This window comes from Dunckerocampus dactyliophorus, chromosome 3, assembly GCF_027744805.1.
Source record: "Dunckerocampus dactyliophorus isolate RoL2022-P2 chromosome 3, RoL_Ddac_1.1, whole genome shotgun sequence".
In the NCBI taxonomy this organism is placed as follows: domain Eukaryota; kingdom Metazoa; phylum Chordata; class Actinopteri; order Syngnathiformes; family Syngnathidae; genus Dunckerocampus; species Dunckerocampus dactyliophorus.
In genome coordinates this window covers 28,678,481-28,704,895 of record NC_072821.1, presented here as the reverse complement: position 1 = coordinate 28,704,895, position 26,415 = coordinate 28,678,481, and the positions used below count along the sequence as shown (strand labels likewise).

Here is a 26,415-nt window from a genome sequence, read left to right as displayed (position 1 = left end):
CTAGAGGCAATATGTATATGTATGTATGTCCGTACAGTACATGGCCATTTAAGCTCTTTAATCCATCCCACAGAACGTATCCAAATTGTTTTTTAACCCTTTCCATCAAAGCTGTAGCTGTATCAAAATAATTCCAATGGTTTGTGAAGCTAGAGACTCTGCGCTGTCCAGTGATAAGCGGGTCTTTACAGTAATCATAGGGACTGCGTCAGATCAGTCCCAAGAAGGTGCAGCATTTATAGAAAGTAGAATGGGGTTTGTTTACAGAGCAGTGCAAGCCTCTGTGACGGAGAGGGACAGATAACCCAGCTTTACATGACAAAGGAAAGTGATATTTTATCAGACATTTGGCTTTTTTCTACCGTTTGTTTTTATGTTTTGCCATGTGGTTTGTTGCATTTTTTCTGTGATTTTGCCTGATCGCAAAACACGTGGAGTAGGTTGTCTGGGAAGTAAACAAGGAGGGATGTTCACATACTCTACTCCAGTCCTCAGCTGTGGTGAGCAGCCCCCCTGTGGAGTTAGGCTGGTAATGCTGTGCCTTCAGCCCACTTTATTCAAGGTGGCTGACTTCTTGCAGGCTTCTTCTGTCTTGTTGAGCTGGATCACTGTGCAGATGGAGTCCGCCTCTTAACACTTGGTCGTGGTGCCAACGGTAACTGCCTGTGCACTAGCGTTTTTAAACAGCTGCTCCAGAGTGCTCCTCTTCTGCCACACCTTAGGCTCATAAGTGCAGGTTGGCCAGACTCGGGCAGACATCATAAAATGATTGGACGAGAAACTTGATGCGAGATGATTCTACTTTCCAAAGCTCTGCCCACGTGATTTTATGGGAATCTGCATGCTCCCACTTGGTCTACCTGCTCCTTGTCTAGACAAGCCGACCATCTTGCTTGAGTGTTCTTCCTCCACCTCTACTCGTATTTCATCCTGGCTCAACTGCCAAAAAGTCAATTATCATTTTATGTCTTAGTCGTGCCTCAACTTTAGTTTCTTGCATCATTGCATCATCATTAGTTTCATTGCGTCTAAAAGGGCAGTGGAACTTGGTTGAATGGTCACACAGAGCTATGCTGCTCTGAGAAAGTGACTGATGGACTTCTCTAGAGCCTCTACTGTTGTTATTGGTACTTTGTGGACTGAAGTATTTTTGGCAGGACTCGATGATGGTAGATCCTGGCTTTGAAAAAAACTGATTTGTCAGTCGCTGTTAGCCATGTGGTCAGGTCGCTGTATGGCAGCTGAGTCCTTCAGGGAGATTTACCCAGGCTCTTGACCAGTTTTATCGTCACTGATGAAATGCTGGTCTGTCCTAGGGCAAAGCAGAACGAGTCGGACACTTCACCCTTTATCAGGACCAGAGACCTGGACTTGAAGCTCGTCTTTGGTTATAAAATGATTAAAATAAGCTTGTGGCTATGTAAAAGATATTCCATATGCTGTACACACTCACCGCAGAGCTCATACTGTTGACCTTATCAAGGAGGGCAATAATGAGGCTATAGAGATTCCCAAGATATAAAACAAGCACTCTGCGAACACATAAACACATAGTCAATATGCAGGAAGATGAAATATTGCTGATACATGAAAGAGTAGAAATACCTGGCCAGCTGGAAACGCAGAGATGTTCTTGGATGATACATCTCCAACTGAGCTACAAGCTCAAAGGCAGATGGAGCGATCATGGTGATGAGAGAAACCACAACACTAACCTGGATGGAGGCAAAGGGTAGATATTAGGTTGATAAAACATACTGTGATGGAAGTGATGGAAGTAATTAAGTATTTCACCCTAGTCAGTAGATACATGCATCAATGCTTATCTTGTTTGGTGTACTCGTCACTTGTCATCCTATCTATGGATACAAGCAAAGTCACACGAGGGTGATCATCTTGCAAACCAAACCACTGCCTTCCTATTAGTAGAAAAATACACTCCATTAACCAATCAATTTGTTGTGCATCGTATTTTCCAGACTATAAGTCACACTTTTTTTCATGGTTTGGCTGGTCCGGCCAATTGTACTCCGGAGCGACTTATATATGTTTTTTTTCACACTGACAGCCGCGAGAGGGTGCTCTAGGCTTGTGTGCCAGTATCTGCTACTCCTATCACTCCTGTACCACTGAAAGTTTGCAATGTAAACATCAATTCATATAGACAACTGAGGCCCTGTCCACACGAATACGGATATCTTAAAAACGCATATTTTTCTATGCATCTTGGTCTCTCATTCACACGCATACAGAGGATTTTGCCCTTAAAAACGGAGCTTTCGGAAAACTCCAGCCAGGGTGAAGATTTTTTAAAACTCCGGCTTCAGCGTATTCGTGTGGATGGCGAAGACGGAGCTTTTGGCTTGTTGCTGACAGATGATGTAAAAATGATGTGTCGTTATTTCCACATTAGATAAGTGTAATTTAATGTGTTAAATGGCACACATAACAACGCATAAAACGTAGCAAAACACAAAAGTGGTGTCCGTGTGTTGTCCTTCAAGGTAGAAGAACCTTATATGTTCATCTATCCCTTTCATATCTCATTTCTATATATTTATATGCATTTTGAATTGTTTTCTGCATGTAAAACTGTAATTGTAGAAGTGTTTTTTGTTAACATTTTTATGTGCACTTGACGTATAATGAATACACTACAAAATAGGTGTAAGGTTGTCCTGAAAAAAAGAAAAGCAACCAAACCGTTTAGGTAAACACAAAAGCAATCAAGAGTGGAAAATCCTACCCTGGACCCCAGAGTTCTAAGTAACATAATAGGACACAAAATACTGAATCTTGGTAAGATCCAAGATCAAATCAGTACATATTTGTTTTCACCTGTCTAACAACCCCAATTCACACCTAATCCTATTTGTGCGCGTATTGAACAGCGACAGTACAACTGTACTGTATGAAACGATCAGCTGGCTGTCACAGTCAAGATGATAGCCTCGTCCTTTGGCTCAGTCCTCGGATCAGGTCTCCACTCTCACTGCATTGTAAGGTGGATAATCTAATTCCACTAATCATGATGATATACCTCGTTCTTTTCCCATAGCGTTAGCTCCGGCTTCTCCTGCTCCAATTTCTGAGAACGGTCGACCACAAAATAGATGATATATATGCTGCCAGCCAGAGACATCAGCACCAGGATGTTGGCTAATAAGCGGAGACTGATCAGAACAGCCCTGAGGAAACACACACAAATAATGTTCAATCGTTTTTAAAATCAAACATCTGTTATTTATGTGAGGTGAAATTTTAGTATACCACTGTATCTAAACAACTTATATCCAAACAAGCAAGACTAATGGCAAACAAACTAAATTATTTTACTCTATCTTATTGATCTTGTTTACATGACAGCACGTCATTTCTGTCTATACATGCTCACGTTTTTCACTTATCTGTTCGCTGTGTCAAACGGTGGCCAACAAGCAGCAACATCCAAACGCTCCAAACACAAATCATAACTTAGTCAGGCTACCAGGAAGTTAACCGAGCTACCAGGGGAGCCAGACGTGAGGGATAGCCATCTTAAAAGACACGAGCGCAGAAGAACGTTGGCGGAATGAAAAGGTACATTTTCCTTTATGACTTCTTTATGAACTCGGTTGCTCTATGATACTGTGAAATATTACGACTTTACAGACGGGTACCCGTCAGGTCTGGCGCGCCTTGTAGCCTGGCTAACTTCCTAGTAGCATGGCCAACTTCTGTTTCGTTCTGTGAACTTGCTGTATTTCTTTTATGCACTTGTTTTGCGGCAGGGTTTTGTGTGTGTGTGTGTATTTTTCATTTGCAGCATTTTCCCGTTGCACGTATTTTATGGTGTTTGTGTATGCAGTCAAACCTGTCTTAGCGGCCACCTTTATAGAACGGCCACCTGCCTATAGCGGCCGCTGAAAAATCCCCCGCAGAAATTTGCGTGTTATAGACCCTGTGTATAGCGGTCACCTGTCTAACGCGGCCAGCGGCCACCCATTTTGTATCCCTTGGTCAATATCTGACTGCATATAGTGGCCAAAATGCCGACTCAAGCTGAAGCTTCATTCACGAAAAAGTTTTGTTTTTTAAGCAATGAAGCCGTCGTGTATAGACTTTAATTACTGAGTCCTAGCTCAGTCACAATCATTCACAAGATCCACACAAACTGTCAGTTGTTCCAGATAAAAAAAAAGCCGTCTTCTTTGGAGCTTGTTGCAGACAGTGACACCGTTTATTTCCTGGTGTGAGACAATGTGCACTGGTCAATACTGTAATGCCCCTGGTTGTGGGGAAGGAGAGATTCACGTTGCCGATGCACTTCAAAAAAACAGCCGTGGACCGCAAATGGCCCCTTCACTTCACTTTGGACACCCCTGATTTAAGATCTATATAATAGTTGTGCTCATGTTGCTGTAAATGTGTTCTGGTGCTGGGGGAGCTGATCGGGGGGCGGACAGGAAGTGACATTGACTTCGTTTACATGCAGTCAGTATTTGGGTTAAGGTAAGAAAGGTACTGGTCACTGGTCAATACACTGGTCAATACTGTAATGCCCCTTGTTGTCGGGAAGGAGAGACTCACGTCGCCGATGGACTTTAATCGCTTTATTAACAGCAGTTTATTAACCTAGTAGTTTTTTACAACTTTTATCCACAGTCCCACAGTGCCCTCTACTGGTCAACATGTAACAGTATAATTTATCTGCAAAGACAACAAGCTTCTAATCACAGACATGTTAATATGTGCGCGCACAAATTCAAAATGGCCGCCAACCTGTCTATAACGGCCACCTACCTATAGCGGCCACTTTTGCCGTTTCCCTTTAGTGGCCGCTATAGACAGGTTTGACTGAATAATTTCTGTGTTTGGAACATTTGGATGTTGCTGCATGTTTGCCGCAGTCTAACCATTGTAATATCACACTGTGTGGAGGAGGGATCGTATTAATGAAAAGACACGTCTTGATTTGGACTTTGTGGATTGCAGTATTTTTGAGTATTTCTATTGCTTTCTATTGTGAAGGTTTGTAAAATGTAACTTTGGAGAATCAACTGCAATACAGTCAGCAGTTATGCACCCCAAATGTAACTGGAGTGGAGCGATTGCAAAGTTGGAAAAGTAGCCTTTTGTGTGTTTTAGTTGAGAAATGAAATACGATCAACTAAATGCTGTGTAATAATGAGCAAGATACTCACAGACTGGTATCTTTCTTCTTTTCCTGTTCCTCAACAATGGCTTCCTATAAAACAAAGCAACCACTGCCAGCATTTTAGGATAGAAAGCAAATCTGTTTTTATGTGATGGTAGTACGTATTATTATATTATTGTGTGTAGATGTACATACTGTACAATATCAAGAGCAATTTGTGTATCGTCTGACCCTGATGTTGTTGACGATAGCCGCTCCTTTGCTTTCTGCAGCCTCTGGATTTCCAATCAGATAATCCCAGGCACAAAACACCCTCCAACAGAACGTGAAGTTTTCATCAGAAGCACTGGCCAGACTGAGGCGTGAGTTCTTGGCCATTCTACATACAGTAAATGTTGTGGCAGTGAAGATGGCAGACAATGGAAAGATAATCATTCCTTTTTTCTGGAAAACCTTTGATTACTAATGATCAAATGTTTATTAATGTAACGTACTTACTAATAACCTTTTAAAAGTGCCGGACCCCAGTACAGGGGACAGCATGGGTGTATTTGTGTTGCAATTTTAATGGCTATTACTTTCTTTTGCCTTTCCTTCTGGTTCTTTGGACCGTGTTGCTATCTGAGAAGTAGCCAATGATCACACAATTTAAAAGGTTTTCAATTTGTATTCGAAAAAAAGAGCAATATACAGTATTTGTTTACAGCGCTGGACTCAATGAGGAAGATTGAAAGAGCCCAGACTGAAAGTACACAGAGTCTATATGGCAGTCACCGTGCCCCTCTAGAACGTGAAAGTTACGTTTGTGTAAAAGTGAAAGTTAAGGTAGTGTGAATGAGTGAGAGCAATGTATTTATTGTTTGTTTGCCTCTTCTCACAGTATTTTTACATCAGTCATATGTAAGTGTTGTGCAACTGTGCTAAGTGACTTTACACTGCACGGAGCTATTAGACTGAATCTAAAAGTGTCATAATATTAATAATATCTAACAGTATGGTAACTGCTACATGGTGCTCATATCAGTATACATATGCTATACATCCACGTAAGCCTTTATTTATTTCTTTGACAAACATAGTTAGAACCATCTTGAAACCTCCATCATTTGCAAAAGATGTTCCAAGGAATATCCCACTTACTTTCTTAACAGAATGATGAAACTGTAGGCAAAGACAGCCATCCCAACCAAGAAGTAGGCGAGGGGCAGTCGGTATCCTGCACTGCCAATTTTCCTCACCCTCCCGTAGTAACCATAGAACAACACGGAGTACTGCAGGTACCCCTATTGGGGTCAGCCACACACGACATGGAAACCATTTGTTAGCTACCATAAGTTAAATTAGCCTTGAAGTACAAGTCACGGACATCGTAAAGTAATACTTTATGAATGGTATACGTGTGGATAATGTGCTATTGATGGAAAAATAAAAGGAGAGCGAGACTTGCCCCAAGAGACCAGATGGTGTCCAGGTCTTGGGCAGAAGCCAGGTGCTCCTTGGGAATAGTTTTACTCCTCGTTGTTCCAAATGGGGCTCCAGCAAGCAGCTGGCACAAACACAAAACAAAATATTATTGGACTAATACTGCAAAAGTCAAATGTGCAGAGGATCCCTGCTGTTCATGGGGGTTACCTTCCAGGAAAACCAGCAAATGGCAAAAAAAACGCGAGTAACTGAAATGCTCATAAAAATGTCTATTTTTGACATATACCTCCTGCTAGCTTGACATTGACATTTTCCTCCGACTTTGGATCGATTTGCAATAAAAGTGACTGTTGTAATTATCACATTAGATTCAGCTCACCTTCTCTCTTCCATTGCCTCACACACTTATTAAACACATTGAAAGTATAAAATGTATCGCTAGTCACCACTAATGAATGACAATGTAATAAATGACAATGTTCATGACCCATGAACACATGGAATTGGAATCACGGTATAGAAGCTATACTGTATATATACATGCTGTATATATACAGGATTATTCAAAAACAATTATCTCAATTTCATGACGCATCACTTCAGCTCTCAAGCATCGTCATGGAATGAGTCAGTGACAATTTGAAAGATGCTGATACACGTCTGGGTGGAGTTCTCTTGTCGCATTGATGTTGCCCGTGCTGCAGGTGGTGGCCACATTCAACACTTGTAAGACAGGAAGTAAAACTTGATTGTGAGTAGAATACTTGTGACTTGGCTGGAATTTTCTATTGCTTTTCTTTAATAAAATATTGCGTCATGAAATCGGTTCATTCTTTTTGAATAACCCTGTATATAACCAGTGGGAACCAGTGTTGAATACCCTCTTCGTGTCTGTTGTGTATAAAGCACAAACTGATGTCAATTTCAGCCCGTTGCGCATCGCAATTTTGTGACAGTACGTCACAAAGACGATGAAATAAATAATACAAGACGGTGGAACTTATGTTTCAGCTGCTTAAAATAAGCTTAAAAATTAATTTAGGCAAAAAAAATGTAACATTTGTCTAAATATGCATATTGTTGGACTAATAATAGGTCGTATTCAACCACCAAATAGCATGATTTTTGAAAAACCGTGATAGATTGAAGCCGTAAAATTTGAAGCGCAGAGCGGTTAGGGATTCACCTCCAGCATTAAAATTGTGATGAGGCCATTGGCATCTTAATTCTTAGACTGGAATAAAATTAGAAAATGTTGCCAGAAACGGGGAGGGACCCTGAAAACCTGGCGAAGCATCCATGATGTTTGATGCTGGGTGACATGAAAGAATGTGCGGCTGAGACAAAGGACACAGGGGACATTGAGTCCCAACCATTGGAGCATTTAAACGGCGTATCACAGCTCAGATAACCCTCCATGTCAGCGATCATAAATCTACAAGCATTTCCCCCAGCTCTCCTCTGTGCTAGTATGCCACATTTAACTACTAATAAAAGGACCCATTCAAAAGAAAAAGGTCAAATTCAATTTGTAAAACGAAATTCACATATGAAAGCGCAGCCATTGCTGTGTGTGAGAAAGAAACAACAGGATTTTCTGCGCATTTCTATTAGTTGTAGCAATAAAACATGAACTTCATGATCAATCTCTGTGGGTGAACCTTTTAATATGCGCACCTTCTACAGACAAAAAAGGGATGTAACTTCATACACAACCAGATAAACGTTTTTGACTCTTGATTGGTAATATATACAATAATTGCTCACAACTAATCAAGCAAAAAATGAGGTTATATTTCCACTAATTAATGATAATGTCCTCAAACAATGAATATTACACAAACCAATAAAAAGCATGGATTGTATAGCGGTGTAACTGTACGCCATCATCACCGTTTGGTACGTACTTATAAGATGACAGTTCGGTTTGGGACAGTAAAAGAACAAAATGTAAAACATATATCATGTAAACAACTTTAATGGTTTTTAAAACAAAATATAAAAAATTGCAAACTGATAGCCTGTAATTACCCACTTCATGAAATCTTGTGAAATTGCAATTTGTCAGAATATTTAACATTAATTCTTCTTCTTCCAGATTTTTCCGGAATATTCCATTTTTGTTCCTGTAAAACTGCAGTATTTTTCATAAAAAAAAAAACTAAATTACTTTTTCATTACTTTTTTCTGATAAGAAAACAACTTTTTGCATAATATTACCACTCTGTTCTTGAAGAGTCAGGAGTTTTTCTTGTAAAATTGTACCTTTTTTCTTGTAAGATTACGACTTTTTATCATAATATGCCAACTTGCATCTTGTAAAAAAAAAATAATAATAATAATAATAGCTAAATAATTTATTGTCAAATCCAGCTTTTTCTGTAATATTCATTTTTTCTTCCTGTAAAATTGTATTTTTTGAACCAAAAAAATTACTTTTTCTTATAATTTTTTTACATAATATTACCACTTTATGATTATCATTTTTTTTGCATGAGATTACAACTTTTTCTCATAAGATGCTGACTTTCATCTTGTAAAAAAAAATAATAACAAGATAATTTCTTGTAAAATTCAGATTTTTCTGAAATATTTCAACTTTATTCCTGTAGAATTACAGCATTGTCTTGTAAAAAACCAAACAAAACATTTTTTCTAGTAAAATTGCAACTTCAATCTTGTAAAATGATCAAATAAAAAAATGTAATAATGTGTAATAATTTACAGCTTCTCTTTTTAGGAGTCTGTCAGAATGTAGTATAAGTCAGTAAGAATGAAGTATAACAGTAAAAGTTTAATAAACACTTCCAGTCCATCACTTTTAACGTGTAAATCGGTACACCTTTGCAACAAATGGACAGTTTCACAAAGAATAGTGAGTACATGTACCGTCACCCCCCCATAAAATGACTATGTGTGTCTACAATAGCTACTATGTGCATAGCGTGCAGTGCTGACCTCTGGTAACACGATGAATGCTCCAGTCATGATGGTGAGGACAATGTTGATCCCAAACAGCCAGCGTAGAAATATGAAGTAGGAGGCAACGCCTGACCCAAAATGACCTCCAGACAAGAAGAAATTGGAATCCAGTCAAAAAACACAAATACATAGCGTAAGAAAAAAAACATTTGAGAAAGACAAGATGGTCATAGTGGTGATCAGCGTTTCCCTTAGGGCAGGGGTAGGGAACCTATGGCTCGGGAGCCAGATGTGGCTCTTCTGGTGGTTGCATCTGGCTCTCTTCTCTGGCTTTAACACAGTAAAATTTTTTCATTGTAATTTTAGTTGACAAAAATCACAGTGATAAAAATAACATTCAAAATATAAAACTTCTTTATGCACTTTAATTCATTCATCCATTTTCTACCACAAGCACAGAAGTCACATTAATGGTAAGAAGTATTTTACAGTATTTATTATTGGTTAGTTTCAATATAACAACATTATTAAAAAGAATAAATTCAGAGAGTTATTATACTCAAAAATTGTTGGTCATGCTTAACAATGCACACATTTAGTTGTATTGTCAGTTGTTGTTAGTTGTATATGGCTCTCATGGAAATACATTTTAAAATATGTGGCTTTCTTGGCTCTCTTAGCAAAAAAGGTTCCCGACCCCTGCCTGAGGGTGTACAGTTTTGGTGTGGCGTGTGGGGAGCATCCACACAAACTCCTCCGCATTTACATTTCACAAATTTTCATAACCAAAAGCAATAGAAATACTCCAAAAATGACCCACGTGGTCAAAATAAGACCTGTAATTTAATGAATGGGATTGCTCCTCCACATGCTATACAAACAGCAGATGATACACTGTAAACATGAGCATGTAGACAGAAATGATACTGCTGTCAGGTCGATAAGATGAGTAAGATACAGTGGTAGCTCGGTTTCGTTATTAATTCCTTCCAAAAGGTCAGACGAAAACCAAAACATACAAAAACCGAGTCAATTTTCCCCATAGGAAATAATGTAAATCTAATGAATCCATTCCAGACACTTAAAAATATGAACAAAAAATACATTTTTTCGAGAATAATTGTAGCTTTACATGCAAAAAACAATGTGAAATAATTAAAAAGGAGGAATGGATTGAGCCTGTTGTTGATGTGGACATCCTGGTGAGATTGAATTCAGTATTGTTTCTCACCTTCTTAATCAAATTGCTGCCACTCACAACTTTGTTTGGCCCCATGGCAGGTTATTTAGCAGTCACACCCAATAAGTGAGTTAGTGAGCCGATTTCATGGAACAATGCAGTACAGGGCAAACTAATTAGTTTGTTGCGTGCAATATTGCACGATAACCAAGACAGTGTATAAAAAGTGAGGCAAAATTTTTGCAAAAAATTTTGGTGAAATCCGAATCATATGAAAACCTGGTTGTACAAAAACAAATAACTTACTGTAACAGTGCAGTGGTTTTTGTACAACCAGGTTTTAGGTTTTCGCACGGCCCGGTTTTCTCATGATTCGTTCTTTGACAAAAATGATTGCTAAAAATACGCCTCAGTTTTCGTACAGCCAAACAGTGCGCCTATAACAAACTAGTCAAGCGCCCAAACACATTTCCAACATTTTTCATAATATTACCACAACTGTATTCTTGTAAAACTGCACCTTTTTTCTCCTGAAATTATGACTTTTCCTCACAATATGCCCACATTGTTCCTGTAATAATACAACAAAACTAAATAATTTCTTGTAAGTTCCAGATTTTTCTGTAATAGTCTGTCTTTGCAGTATTTTTTTGTTTTAACAAAATTAATTTTTCATGTAAAATTACATATTACTGCCTGGAATTAGGAGTTGTTCCTGTAAAGTTGCAACTTTTTCTCATAATATGCCAAATTTCATCTTATAAAAATAAGATGTACCGTAAATTGTCGTTCACTAACATTTGTTTAAGTGCCACAAACAAAAAAGCAAAAAAAAAAAGAAATGAGGAAGGGGGTAAACACTTTTTCACACCACTGTATGTCAAAGAAAGGAATTAGAAGTGATGGCGTTTCTTGAGCGACAGTATTTCGTTTTAATGAAACAGAGAAGAAAAATCCTTACTTTCAATTTTCTTAATCCTCACTTCCCATGGAATAAACACAACCACAATGTTGTAAAGTACACGGGACAGCTTCTTCAGCAGCTGCAGGAGAAAAAAGAAAATGCATGTAAAGCCCGAAAAATTCAGTTTTAGTCCCAACTATCAACATTGCAAAAATGTACAACACAATCTCTTTTTATCTACCCTTTTCTTAAAAAATAATAACAATTAATAATTGAAGAAAAATAGATATTATAAATACAAATATATTCACATTAAATTAAAACAAAAAAGATGTGTTTTTATTATATCATTTATTTCCATGATATATTGAATTTAAATGTTTTAAACTGTATAATTTTTAATACTATATAATATACACATTTTTACTTAGGTGTCTAGACTCTGTCAAATGTCAGTAAATATTTGAATATAAATAAATATATTGTTATTTTTAAATTAATATATTAACTTTAATTTCTTTTATTAGTTTATTTATTTTTATTTATATTTTTTATTATCATTGCTCTTTGTAAAATTATTTAATTGCAATTATTTATTTATCAATAATTGTATTATTTATTAATTATTAAACTTTTTTCATTTCATTATTAATTAAATTAAAACAAAATTGTATAATGTATGTATATCATGGGTAAATGGGTAGATTATATGTCAAGATTTTAGGGACACCTTACTAATAATACTGTAAGTTGAAAATTAGAATTTAAGTCACATTAGTGTGTTGAGCGATGCTGTGTTTCAATCAAGCGGAGAACAAACTGCAGCTAAATTATTCATCATCGCACAGCTCGCTTAAAGACAATTTATTCTAATGGGGCTTGAGCAGCCTGAACACGGTAATTAAACGGAGCAATAACACCAGGCTGTAAATCCGCTCATGCTACACACTGCTGCACAACACATCTTCCCTATGCTGCTGTTTCTCTGAAACACAAACCACCAGAGTAACTGTGTAGAAAGAACACATCTGAAGCCTAAGCAAAGATAATCTACATACTTTATTACTGTGGCCATCAGATTATATTGCAGTTCAGTGGGAATGACTGAAAAGCTGCTTCCGTCAGCAAATATTCAACTGCTGTGGAAGACATACATTCTCCCAAATGTAATCTTCCCTTGGACATATTTAGGTGAAGTTGGCAGGGGATGACATCAGCATTATAAATGAAATACACTCCATGAGAATGGTGTATCATTCTTGAAGTGTCAACTCTGTTGTTTGCACCAGGTAGAACATCACCTTGTTTGCTTTGGGGAAATAGCATACCGAGTATTGTTACAATGAACCATACATAACATACAGTAATGTACTGTAATCTTCATATGCTGCTCTCTGACTGTTCACCGCGTTTGTTCATTATGTGCTTGGGATTTGAACTGTCTTCTTTTTTCCTAAAATTGGTTAGGATGAGCTTTTAGCTGACATTCTTCCGGTTACGTGGATGTATAGCGCGTGTATATTGATACAAGCGTGGCTTAGTAGTTAACATGGCGACATAAATGCAAGGACCACTGTGGGTGCTTAGGGTTTAAAAGCTTAAATGATTAAATGAATCTGCTCCACAATATCTGATATCAAATTTCCAATCAACATCATCCAGGCATGCTGACATGACAATGACATATCAGGCATTCAGAATATACATTTAAAGACGTTGTGACGATATGTAGTATTCTACACTGGTCACAAGGTGTCACTAATATTCCTGTAATGTTGGGTGAGACACACAAGCACCAGGCTTGATCACCGGAACAACAGGCTTTTATTGCAGGTTTGAATGATCACGGGCTGCTGTTGAAGGTAAAACTCAACACTGAACCCCCGACGCCGCTTCCTGTCCACCACTCACCCTGCTCCCCATGGAACACATTTACAGAAACACACACAAGCACGAGTCTTATTTATGTCTTTACTGTCTTATTATCTCTTATGTCTACTATTTCTGGGTAACAGGAGAGTAAAGGTGACCATAGGGGTGTTATTTCATGTCTAGGGGGCTCTAATAATGTTAAAAACCATACTTAGAAGGTTGTACACAGGTTTTCTATTCTCTAACTTCGTAAATATTCCATTTATAAATAAGGAGTTCTACTGCGCGGAAATTCACTTATGGCAGTTGGGTCTGGAACCAATTAACCGCGATAAACGAAGGGTTATTGTACAGTGGAACCTTGGTTAGCGTCCACCCGGTTTGCGTGTTTTCGGGTAACGTCAAAAATGTAGCCAAAAATGTATTGTCATGTTGTTAATACACTGCACGGGTCCAACAGTGCTCTTAATGTATTTTTTATCACAAACATCTTGGCTAGCATCCTTAGCTTGCTAACAAAATGGCAACCAGAATCGCAAGTCAGCAACGTCGCCCATCTATGATGTCATCAGCCGTTGACTCTCAAAAATGTTAACACAAAATTTTACAATTACAGTTTTACATGCGGAAAACAATTCTAAATGACGATGATTTTTGTGTTTCTTAAAAAGACTATGCATTATCTCCTGCATTTTTCTCAAATCATATTTTCATTTCTTTCTTTGTAAAACAATTTTGAAATAATGAATTCAGTTTCTAACAGTGTAACGTTGCATACATACATCAGCTCCTGCCGTCTGATAGCCTCTTGTTCTCGTCAGTCGCCCCTCATACTTCAGTACAATCTCTCTGGCATGCCTGCAAAACACAACATCATTGGAGCTAAAGCATTTTTAAACTCCAAAATATGAACGTTAAAAGTTATCATGTACTGTAACTGCATCACGATGAATCATGATGAATCCACAACCAAATGAATCCTGCCCCTTTAAGAAAGTACAGTAATCCCTTGTTGATCGCAGTTAACTGGTTTCAGGCACGACCATGGTAAGTGAATTGAGGACTATCCTTACAATCAAGTCTGGCGCTTGTGTGTCTCACCCAACATTACAGTACATTACTAGTGACCAGTGTAGAATACTACATATCACCACAACGTCTTTGAATGTGTCTTCTGAAAGCCTTATATTTTTATTTGACTTCATTTAGCCCATTTTTATGCTTGGAAATACTTCATTTAGGCCAAAAATATGTACAATTTGCATCAATACGCAGATTTTTTTACTAATAAGAGGCCGCATTCAACCACAAAACAGCTTCATTTATTAATTAATATATTTTTGAAAACCATGATGGGTGAGGCCGCGTAATTTGAAGCATGAAGTAGCGAGGGACGACTGTACACCTAATCTCACCTTGGGCAAGACCAAAGAGATGACCTCAGGGACAAGATTGTAGCCCTGGAATGTACTACAAGACCATGGAATAGACTATAAAACCATCAACAAGATTGGTGACATACACAACACTGGAACAGACTACAAGAGTCTCAACAATATTGTAGACCTGCACAAGACTGGAATGGACTGCAAGACCATCAACAACATTGTAAACCTGCACAAGACTGAAATGGACTACAAGACCATCAACAAGATTGTAGCCCCGCACAAGACTGGAATGTACTACAAGACTGTCAACAATATTGTAGACCTGCACAAGACTGGCATGGACTGCAAAGCCGTCAACAAGACTGTAGACCTGCACAAGACTGAAACGGACTACAAGACCATGGAATAGACTACAAGACCATCAACAAGATTGTAGCCCTGCACAAGACTGGAATGTACTACAAGACTGTCAACAATATTGTAGACCTGCACAAGACTGGAATGTACTACAAGACTGTCAACAAGATTGTAGACCTGCACAAGACTGGCATGGACTGCAAAGCCGTCAACAAGACTGTAGACTTGCACAAGACTGAAATGGACTACAAGACCATGGAATAGACAACAAAACCATCAACAACATTGGAGACATACAGTACATAAGACTAAAACAGACTACAAGAGTCTCAACAAGATTGTAGACCTGCACAAGACTGGAATGGATTGCAGGACCATCAACAAGATTGTAGACCTGCACAAGACTGGAATGGACTGCAGGACCATCAACAAGATTGTAGACCTGCACAAGACTGGCATGGACTGCAAGGCCGTCAACAAGACTGTAGACCTGCACAAGACTGGAATGGAGTATAAGAGAATCAACAAGAAAGAATGATTATGAGAAAGGTGAGGGACCAGGATGGGTAGTTTATATCTTTGTAAGGGGTGAGCTTCAGCAGCAGTTGATCAAATACTTATTTCGCCCAGAGGACATTTCTTCTAAGCGTCTACCGATTACTGACAAACGCTTTTGGTTTCAGTTCAACGTGAAACCAATGCAATGACATGCTGCATTTTGCTGCATGTGTGTGTGTATGCACGTCTCTATTATCAAGTTGCTGTACATTCAGGGTTTGGTTTGTTGTCTTCATCAATAGTAAAAGGAGGGGAACGATGGCTCTTGTGTGAAAACCACAGCTGATTAGCTGTAATGAGTATTTAAAATGCAGTGGCTTATCTTTTTCCACAAGGCCCCACAGGAAGCTTGCAGGTTTACTGCGCCATAACACACCACAAGAAGAATACACGGAGTTGTATTTAGAATATTCACAGGCTTGTATTTCTCAGCTTTATGAGACTTTACTTTCGGTGCAGCGCTGGAGCCACCAGTCACACTTGCAGCCGCTTCCCAAGTATTGGCCAAAAGCGAAGAGGCCACGGCAGGAAGATGCCAGATTGTTCCTCTTCCTCATCTTCCATGCCAAGAAGCTCTGTTCTCGTCCTCCCACAAATCCTTCCATTACAGTAGTTTATTTTTGTAGCTTCGATTTATCTTAATTCTCCCACAGATTCTTCATCCTCCTACTGTTTTGCGTAGCAATTGTTGAGTTTTAGCTTTTGGTTACGGTAAAATATCCTTTACATCAGAACTAATACTAATCATTTAAATACCGTGCCGCTCGCGGGTCAGTGAGGAAACGGGAGCTTTTATTTTGGCAGGAGCCAATTACCTATAAGGGAACTCACAAAGTTGTCAACCCGCCAGAGGGAGCTCATGAGCTCCAAAGCTCATGGGCTCTCTCTGCTGGCAGCCTCTGGTGGCAGCCATTAGCCAACGAACTGCTCTGCTGGGAATAATGCATTATGGCAGTAGTTCTCAATTATTTCCTGTCATGCCTCCACTGGAGGACAGAAATGTTTTGCGGCATATATATACACAAATCTGTTTTTATCTCTAAATTTAGAGGGTGTGGCTTAAACACCGGTGCGTCTTATACACCAGAAATTACGGTAGTTAGTTTTTTTTGATGGTGCCTAATTTTTTGTTATTTCCTGGCACTGTAATTCATTGTTCCCATCTACTTCGTATTTTTTAGCCTAATTCTGCCTATCTCTTCTTCCCAGGGCCCAACCCTACATTAAATGCTAAAATAAAGGCACAAAATGATCCAAAAGTTAAACCCACAGAACGCTCACTCACTTGCGTCTGGATTCGTGTGTGTGCTAAAGACAATTAACACGATCGCTCCCCTCGCGGGAAGTAGAAACAGAAGTAATCGCTTCCAACTGAGACTGGAAAATATCCACAGAGTCATAGAAATTGCAGAAATACATCAGAACAGAAGTGATAGGACAAGTCGGAGCACAAATGATCTGCGTGAACGCAAGCCAGCGGGGACCAGCATGGTACAAGTCCATGACGATCCAAAAGGTCGAGTGTAAATACGACCTTAGATGAAAAGGGGGGCTAAAGTGTGGAACGTGAAATAATATATGGGCTATTATTGCAGCGGAGGCGATCAGAGACGTTCAGCCTGAGATTAAAGGGGTGTAAAAATGCAGAATTGCCTCCCATACTTGATGGAGGTAATAAAGCTCTGCAGTAATAACAAACTGTGCATATAAAAGCTACCAATGGCACATACTCAGCACATCTGAGAAGCTCTCCGTCCTAATCAAGTTCCTTGCTGCTTACGTTTAGTCAAACATTTAACATGGAAAAGCCTTTCTACTTGTGGCTTAAACCTTGATCATTCTTGAAATTACTATAATTACAGATATAATAAATAACTATGTAAGAATTTTTCCCCTTCCTGATTTCTTTTTTTTTTTTTTTTTGCTTGTTTGGCACACTTAAATGTTTCAGATCATCAAACTAATTTAAATATTAGTCAATGACAACACAACTGAACACAAAAATGAAATGAAACCCTTCATTATTAAGGGAGAAAATAATCCAAACCTACATGGCCCTTTGTGAAAAAGGGATTGCCCCCTAAACCTAACAACTGCTTGGGCCACCTTTACCGGCAACAACTGCAATCAAGCAATGAATATTTTGATTTTGGAATATTTAGAATGGGTTGAGAAATGTGGAAGTAGTTGGAATTGTCAAGATGAAAGGTCATTTGTGTTTGGCAAATGTGGGGTTTCAGGAAAAGTGGGAAGCTTGGGGGATGTGGAATGTTGTAAATCTGGGATGTCTTGAATGTTTTCATGTTGGAATGGTTTGAATGGGTTGAGAAATGTGGAATTTCTATCCATTCATTTTCAATGGGAATTTTGCCACAGAAAATATGGAATTACGGAAAATGTAGGAATTTGGGGGAATTTGTCAATAGATATGTCTCATGATCTGATTTAGTTGAACATTTTGATGTTGGAATCATTTGAATCACTGCAGAATAACGTCTATACAGAATCTATAATAAATGTCACATACTGTGTACAGTGTTCCCTCGCTACATTGTGGTTCACCTTTCGCTGACTTATGACATTTTTTGGTGCTTTTTTTTTTACAGCATATGAACGTGCATTGTGTTCTTGCGTCCTGATTGGCTAAGGAAGAACCCACATGTTGTGTCTGTGTCCTGATAGGCTAAGGAAGAACCCACACTTGTGTTCTGTGTCCTGATTGGCTAAGGGACTGTGTACCACTGTCAGTCAACCCCCTCCGTGCCTTCCTGTGCAGTACAGAATGCGATCGGCTTGCCAGATTTACAGAAATGTTGGATTGCTAGCAGTGTGATTCTGAAGTGCTGTATGTTAGCAAGTTTTATCTCCAACAACACCCACTATGTCGACGAAACGTTCTGCACCGTCACAGCCACGTGCGGTCGTGGCCAAAGGTTTAGAGGAGGATGCTAAGCATCTCACAAAAGTTGGACTTCTGGACATGCTGAAGGAAGGTAGAAGTTGCAGCTGTAGGGCGCCATTACAGAAAAGGACGAGGAGGAGGAAAATACGACGACAGGAACAAGGATACAAAAACGCTACAGTCCAGCAAAACGGCGCGAGGACGAAGAGGCACGGTCTGAGGAGTGAAACACACACGAGTCACTTAAGAATTTCTTGTGTCCAACCTCGTAGGTTGATCATTAAAATTCAAACGAAGGTTTAACCTTTTTGGAAGGTGTTTAAACAAAAGAGAAATGTGAGAACATGTTATTGCCTGTGTATAAAAGTGTATAAAGTGTATGGTGAGGGGTTTTACAGCCTTAAAACGTATATAATAATTGTAAAAAATGAAGTTGGCTACTTCGCGGGTTTCACTCATTGCGGGCTATTTTGGGAACCTATCCCCCGCGATAAACGAGGGAACACTGTATACACATGATCACATTATTGATCATTATTACGTGTCATGCTGTTCATAAAACACAAGGTTGATTCCTTCAAATACTTGAAAGAGTGAACATACAGTAGATGGATGTTGATTTGAATAACAATAGAATAAATGATCGTGATATTATTATAAAAATATAATAATAAAAATAACTTTGTGAGACACAAAGTGTACTTTAAAACTTTGAGCTTGCGTCTCATTGGCCAGGGTCTGGTCCGAATGTTGGCAATGATCTCCTTCTGGTACTGAATGTTCTGGAACATCTCCTCTGGATCGTTGCTGTCGGCCCGTTCATCCTCTTTGTCTTCTTCATCAGAGGAGCTATAGAAGAACATGCAAGAATAAGCAGGACAGGAAACCAGCACCGAGAAACGAGTGTGTTGTCTATTTTGTAAGGAAAAGTTTCTCCTCCCGCTCCACACACGCGCTGGTTTTCTTTTTGCATTTTCTTCCCAGATACGTTTACTTCTGATGCAGGGCGGAGCAACGAGGAACACCTAGAGCCACTCTGCAGTTCATGGTTTTGCATTACTACTTTTTTTTCTACTTTTCGACTGCTTGTTTTTTCTATTTTTGATGTTGTTTTTTAATTTTACAAATATTTCTACTGTTGTCGTGTAATTATTTCATAACACTGTGACTTTATTCCCATAATATTTTGACTTTATTCCCAACCTAATTTTGCAAAAATTTATAATTTATTCTGTGTATTGTTACTAATATTGCAAAAATTATTTTTTGTCATAACATTATGCTCATAGAATTTTTTTTTTTATTTCAATATTAATATTATGACTTTATTGTAATATTTCTACTTTATTCTCATAAAATGACTGCTCTTTTGTGCCGAGGGTCGATAAAAAAATCAGCCACTGGCCACAAATGGTTTGCAGTTGCTTCAAACAAAAAAGAGTTTGTACAATTTTAAATACTTCCTGTAAATGTCAACATAATGTCAAATAATAAGAATCTAGAACCTTGTAAGGTAAAATGATGGGGGGGATATACCACAGAGACAGTAGAACATGCAGCAGGAAGACACCAGATGGTTCGTCCTTGTCCACCTATCACAGTTTAGTATTCCTATTCCTCTTTTTGTAGAGTCCTCTTTTGGTGCAAAGTCTGTCCTCGAGTTTCTCATCTTGCTGCTTGCCTCGCTGCTCCGCTCCAGCTGCCCTTTGGCCATGTTGCATTATTGGGGTTAAACCTGTTAAATTGTTTTTTCACAGCACATTTTGTTCGTTTTTTCCTCCCAATTTTATCACTTAAGAGCATCCTTACTTTTTTGTACTTTGTGCATCTGGACTATCTACATGAGCAGATTATTAAAATACTTCAATCACTGCCATCTAGACCACAAAGCTTTGATATTTTCATTTTTTTTATTCCTAAATAAATATATGATATACTGTAGTCTGCTTATTTTGTGGCCCAGTGGGACAGGGACCCAACACATATGACTCTGGACTGATCCACATGTCAATAGTATTGATACCAAGGGCAGTATCAGTATTGATACGAGCGATATTTTTGCACCAATCCAGGGTGTACCCCGCCTCTCGCTCGAAGTCAGCTGGGATAGGCTCCAGCATACCCCCACGACCCTAATTAGGATAAGCGGCATAGAAAAATGGATGGATTCATATGTCATTACATTGTTTTATATTGCATGTATTTACTCATTCTTCGTTTGGCAAAATTTTTTGTCCTGTCTTTTGTTCTGATAATAATCATGATCAACAAATTAAAGGCAAAACCACAAAATTATTTAAGCTCTTAAAGCATCTCAAGTATTGATATCAGTATCAGTATAGGTATAAATGGTTGTGTCTTTTCTTTTGTCACACTTGAAATACAGTGTACATGCACTATTTCTCATTCCTGCATTGGACAAACGCTGTATGCCTCCTAAACACTCTAGGGGGCGATTGTGGTCGTCAGCTGCTTTAGCTGTGTGAGGAAGTGGACGCTACATGCTAATCGCTAACTAAGCTAAATGTTACTGATAGAAGTGGATGTCACTCCGCAATACGTACCCGCAAAATACATTGTATTTTTACGACAGCGCTTCTGCGAGCTCACATGCTGTGGTAGTAATTATTTTTTAAATGTATGAACATAAATGGTCAATAACCATACTTCACATATTGGGGGTTATTTTGTAATTGACTCTTTGTTAGCATGTGGATGTTTCTATCTTCTTATGACATCCACCAAGACTGAGCTACGTTAAAAACTTACGCAATGCACGTAGCACAGACGTAAACGTCATATCCATAACAAAAAAAGATCGAATATGTTGTAATCTCTCAAATTTCTATCTATCTTCATAACGTTTTTAGGAGTGGGGCGGGGGACGTATATTGCCTGCTGCCGTAAAATAGATGGACGGCTGGCGTAGATTACACATGCCGAACATGTGACTGCTGAAAAATAGGCCGACCCGATGTAAACACGTTCTGCACGTGCGTAGAAGCCAGTTGAACCGATTGTGTTCCGGGTACATATTGCGTGGTGACAGTGGATCTCTTTCCACATGCCTTATGTGTGGTGAGTAATGTTTAAAAGTGCGTTGCATAAATGACATCTGCTTTGCTGATCTTCAAAGACAAAAAAAAAACCTCACAGACCTCCTGAAGTATCCAAAACACTTTCACTACTACTTTCTACTGCCAAGTAAAGTCAAGTAAATGTAAATAAATGTATGCCGTGGATTCAATAGACTGTGACAGGTTAAATGGCCGCCAGGGAACACTTTGGACAGCTCGGGTGTAACATAAGCAAATAATCACATAGAGAGGAAAATAAAAAGTGTGATTTATTTTTATCATCACTCATTCGACGACATTTTATTTCATTGGGTAAGCATTTTATAGTGAGTGGTTGGTGGTGTATTGATGGTTCTGTGTAGCGTGTCATGACTGACATTATATATTACGTGAAATAATAATACGCACTTATGATATGAGAGGAGGCACTTTGATATTTGGATTTATTACCCACATTAAAACCAAGCAAATGCAGGTGAACACATGCAATGCTGTCAAAAGTATTTCAATAAAAATACGACAAACTAAAATAGGTACCTTTTTTAACTTTTTTAACATTTTAATCTATAATTCTATTTCATTATTCTGGTCATAATTCATTATTTGTTTAAAGTTATAACATTTTCAAAATATGCATAGATGTCATCTGCTATTAGAATTTATTTAAATTATTATTCTTAATTATCCAAAAAGTCAAATTTTTTCAATCTACATTTTGAATACATTTACATTTACAATGCGTGACGTAATCATGAATAAAGTCATATATTATATTATATTCATTATATTTATATGCAGCGATAGACAGCTATTCTTAAAAGTAATAATGCATTTAATTAAATTGTTAGTCATTATTCAATTTTTTAAACATTTTTAACAAAGAAAACTATTTACATTTCACATAGAAACTTGTTTTCTCCTAACTTTTCATTTTCATTGCTTTTCAGTGTGGCCTTAATAACCATTCATAATGATCTGATACATGCCATGTTTATTTGTATTTATTTTCAGAGTATGCCCAGGACCAATAAAAACAACATGCTTCGGGCCACAAATGGCCCACGGGCCGCACTTTGTGTGGCCTCTACGTTATAACTCAAGGCTCAGACAGATGTAAGATTGAATTTGAATTTGACAGGAAGTGAGAACTTGACTCACCCATGCTGGTGGTCCTGGTAAGTTGAATAAATCCTCCTGGAATTTTTCCTGGTGCTCTTGTGTCTTTTGGCAGCAGACAAGGACCTGCTGCTTCCCACCAAAGATTCCGACACTGTACTCATGCTGTCTCTGGTCAGACTGGGACTGTTGTGGACCAGAACCTCCTCTAGAAGGAGCAGCAAAAGTGAGAAGACACATCAGGCCAATCAGTGATGTTCGGAACTCTTAAAGGGACAGTACACATAGTATTTCTATTATGTTGTTTTAGTTCTGCAACCAGGATAAATGTTGTTTTGACAACAGCTGTCAGGCAAATAAGATTTTTTTTAAACATTAACAAAAAAAACACTATAAGTAGATGACGATGGAAATTGACGTTGCTACAGGTGTACTTTATTTACAAAATATGTGTTATTATGTGTTAACTGTATTTCTAAAGTGTGTCTATCTATTTTGATCTATTTATTTTATTTTTAACTTCAGTAGTTAATAAACGCAATTTAAAAAAATAATAAAATATGATGTATTTATATTATATATGTTAATTTAACAATTTTAAAAACAGATATTTTTAATCACTGGTTACATAGCAAACATGTTACTATAGTATAAAATATAGTATAAAATATTACTTAAAATAAAATTATGTTTTTTGTATTTTAATATATAAATTCTGTAATGTTCAAAAATGTTTTTTATAGAAATTATAAACTACAGTAGTTAATATATAAACAATAATTATATACATTTCTTTGAACATAAAAACATACAGGCAAAAATACGTTTATTATATAATTATTTTGAAAATTAATACATTTTTTTACATTTATTTCAACTCTTTTTTTAAACAATAAATTATTATCAAAAAAGGAAGTCACAAGGAAGAGGTGCTCTTTGGAACAGAGATAATATCAGTGATAATGTTTCAGGGACCATAAATGGGTCAACAATTTAAAGCCGTTCTGCAGAAATGGAGGTTGAACAAGTTGATGCAAATAATTCCTACAGGTGTTCCAAGTTCTGGAGTACTTACTACCTCCTCTGTTTGCTTCAAAACAGTGTTCGGAACACACTGTGGCACTCTACCCTCGTGAACATCGGTTGAACAGCATTGGACTGGAGACAGTAACGACAAAAATGGCAAGAAAAAAGGGAATTAACAATGGAAGAGAGACAGACCATCTTAACAATTAAACATGTAGGTTTTTCCTCCACAGAAATTGGAGAAATAAAAATAAAAAGTCATTTCTTTATGTCTGATGAATGGTTTTCTCTTTATTCTTGGAAGTCATTGTTCCTAATGGTGGAATAGGTTTAATCCCTTGCGCCTGTGTTCCAGTCAAATCTTATAATGACGTGCAGAAGGATTATAGAGCTCAAAGGAGACAGTGGAGGCAGGACAGATGTCCCTTATTTAATTGTTGGCTGGATGATTGGACTCACTGGAGCACTTGTGACGCTGAAAGCAGTCATGAAGCAAAACTTGACATGGAAAAATGTTACATTTCATCAGAGAATTCTGCCAAAGTGCAATATATGACCTAGAGAAGATCATTTGTGTACAAACTGTGTGACTGCTGAAGAGTTAAAGCTGAACTAAAATGCTGTGTTCAAGGTAAAGTGGGAATTTGGGGCATGTGTTAAATAGTTAGCATGAATGTTTCGTTGCTGCGATGGTTTGAACGGGTTGAGAAATACAAAAAAAATGACATTAATTTCAATGGGAATTTTGGACCTAGAAAACGTGCAATTCCGAGAATGTTTGGAATGTCGAAAATCGAATGTTCTGAATGTTTTGGTGTTGGAATGGTTGAATCAGTTGATAAATGTGGAAGTAGTAAGAAAAAAACAGTTAATCGAATACCAACATAGTTGTCGATTAATCATTAATTCATCGATTAATTTTTGCAGCTCTAAAAGAAAATGTATAACCTGGATGTTCTGTGGTGTTGAACATTTTGGTGTTGAAAAGAATTCAAGCTGCTGAGATATGTGAAAGTAGTCACAATTATCAAGCTCGAAGGGCATTTGTGTGTGGACTTCCTGGAAAAGGGGGGCTTTGGGGATTTTTGGAATGTGGGAAATTGTTATCTTGGTAGTCCTGAATGAGCTGAAGGTTTTCGTGTTGGAACGGTTTGAACTGATTGAAAAATGTGGAACATGTAAAAATTCCATTCCTTTTCAGTGGAAATTTTGTCATAGAAAATGTGGAATTACGGCGATATGGGAATTTTTCAGACTGTGCTAATAGTGAGTACAGATTGAACTGGATAAAATATTTGACCAGGTGTCACTTGATTATGCTAATTTACAGAGTCCAGATATTTGGTAAGGTCTTTATCATGAAGACATCAGCAACATCAACTATTTGATTGGAAATGAACTTTAACATCTTTTACGTGTTTCTGTCTTATTGTTACAGTTCAAAGTCATGCTGACTGGAAATAAAATGTATGTGTTTTTACGTGTTCTTGTTTTATTTTTACAGCTCAAGGGCAGCTGCTCCTAAATCCCTACGGCAGGATAACCAAGTTGAAAATACATTTATGTGGGAAAATACAAATATTGAATGATGTGCTTGTTTGGGGCTTTTAGATCGCTTTACATTTTCAAAATAGAACGGCAGCTGCATATATTGATCATTTCACCTAAAACACACGCATCAATTGTGCTATAATCGCATTTGGCATCACTTCAGTGAATCAATAAAAGTCTCCACAGCACTCAGTGGTGAAGGAACAATAAGCCAGCTTGAGAGAATCCGAAAAAATATCAGATGTTGCATCTGTTATATATAGCATATCTTGGAAAAGTAGCCATTATGGTTCCATGACCAAAATTATAAGTACAGGGGTGCCTTGATTAATCCGTTCCAGAAGGTCTGACTCAAACCAAAACGGACTCTAACCAAAGCAAATTTTCTCATAGAAAATAATGTAAATCCAATTAATCTGTTCGAGACACCCAAAAATGTTAACACAAAACACATTTTATGACAATAATTATAGTTTTACATGCAGAAAATGGTGCAAGTATCAGTTCATTCCCAGTTTGTTCATTCATCCAGGTCATTGTATTCTCAGGCCGTTCAATCGATCGCAACTGGACTGTTCAGGTTGTCTTAGTATATGTATGTTTGTGTATCAGTCAAGTGACAAACATCATAGTAAGGACGGAGGATAAACTAATGTCTGGCTTTTTTTAATGCCATGCGATCGACCCACATTATGTTCGAGATACTACAACAGCCAACTTTCCCAATGCTAACATGTCAGTTATGGTTTGTTATTATCGCTTATTATGTCAACTATATTAGCTAATATGAGTATAAAGGTGACTATAGGGGTGTTATTTCATGTCTACAGGGCTAATAATGGTAAAAACTGTATTTAGAAGAATGGTAGAAACTGTATTTAGAGCAGACAAAACAGATTTTGTCTGCTGTAACTACGAAAATATTCCATTTATAAATAAGAAATCCTACTTTGCAGAAATTCCCTGATTACAGTCGGGCCTGGAACCAATTAACCGGGGG

The 26,415-nt window shown here is 37.8% G+C and overlaps 1 protein-coding gene across 1 annotated transcript in view; it reads right to left on the bottom strand.

Moving 5' to 3' along the window:
• The window catches only part of LOC129178592 (transmembrane channel-like protein 3), a 37,969-nt gene extending 14,967 nt beyond the window's left edge, over positions 1-23,002 (bottom strand). The window contains exons 1-12 of the mRNA XM_054770945.1: positions 22,881-23,002; positions 19,348-19,494; positions 14,223-14,298; positions 11,626-11,707; positions 9,521-9,627; positions 6,585-6,683; positions 6,278-6,420; positions 5,369-5,516; positions 5,184-5,227; positions 3,041-3,188; positions 1,606-1,715; positions 1,454-1,532 (exon numbers count right to left, since the gene is read on the bottom strand). Coding sequence (XP_054626920.1) covers positions 1,454-1,532; positions 1,606-1,715; positions 3,041-3,188; positions 5,184-5,227; positions 5,369-5,516; positions 6,278-6,420; positions 6,585-6,683; positions 9,521-9,627; positions 11,626-11,707; positions 14,223-14,298; positions 19,348-19,494; positions 22,881-23,002 — 1,305 coding nt within the window. The remainder of the gene's footprint in view (positions 1-1,453; positions 1,533-1,605; positions 1,716-3,040; positions 3,189-5,183; positions 5,228-5,368; positions 5,517-6,277; positions 6,421-6,584; positions 6,684-9,520; positions 9,628-11,625; positions 11,708-14,222; positions 14,299-19,347; positions 19,495-22,880) is intronic.
• Between the last annotated feature and the right edge of the window lie 3,413 nt (positions 23,003-26,415).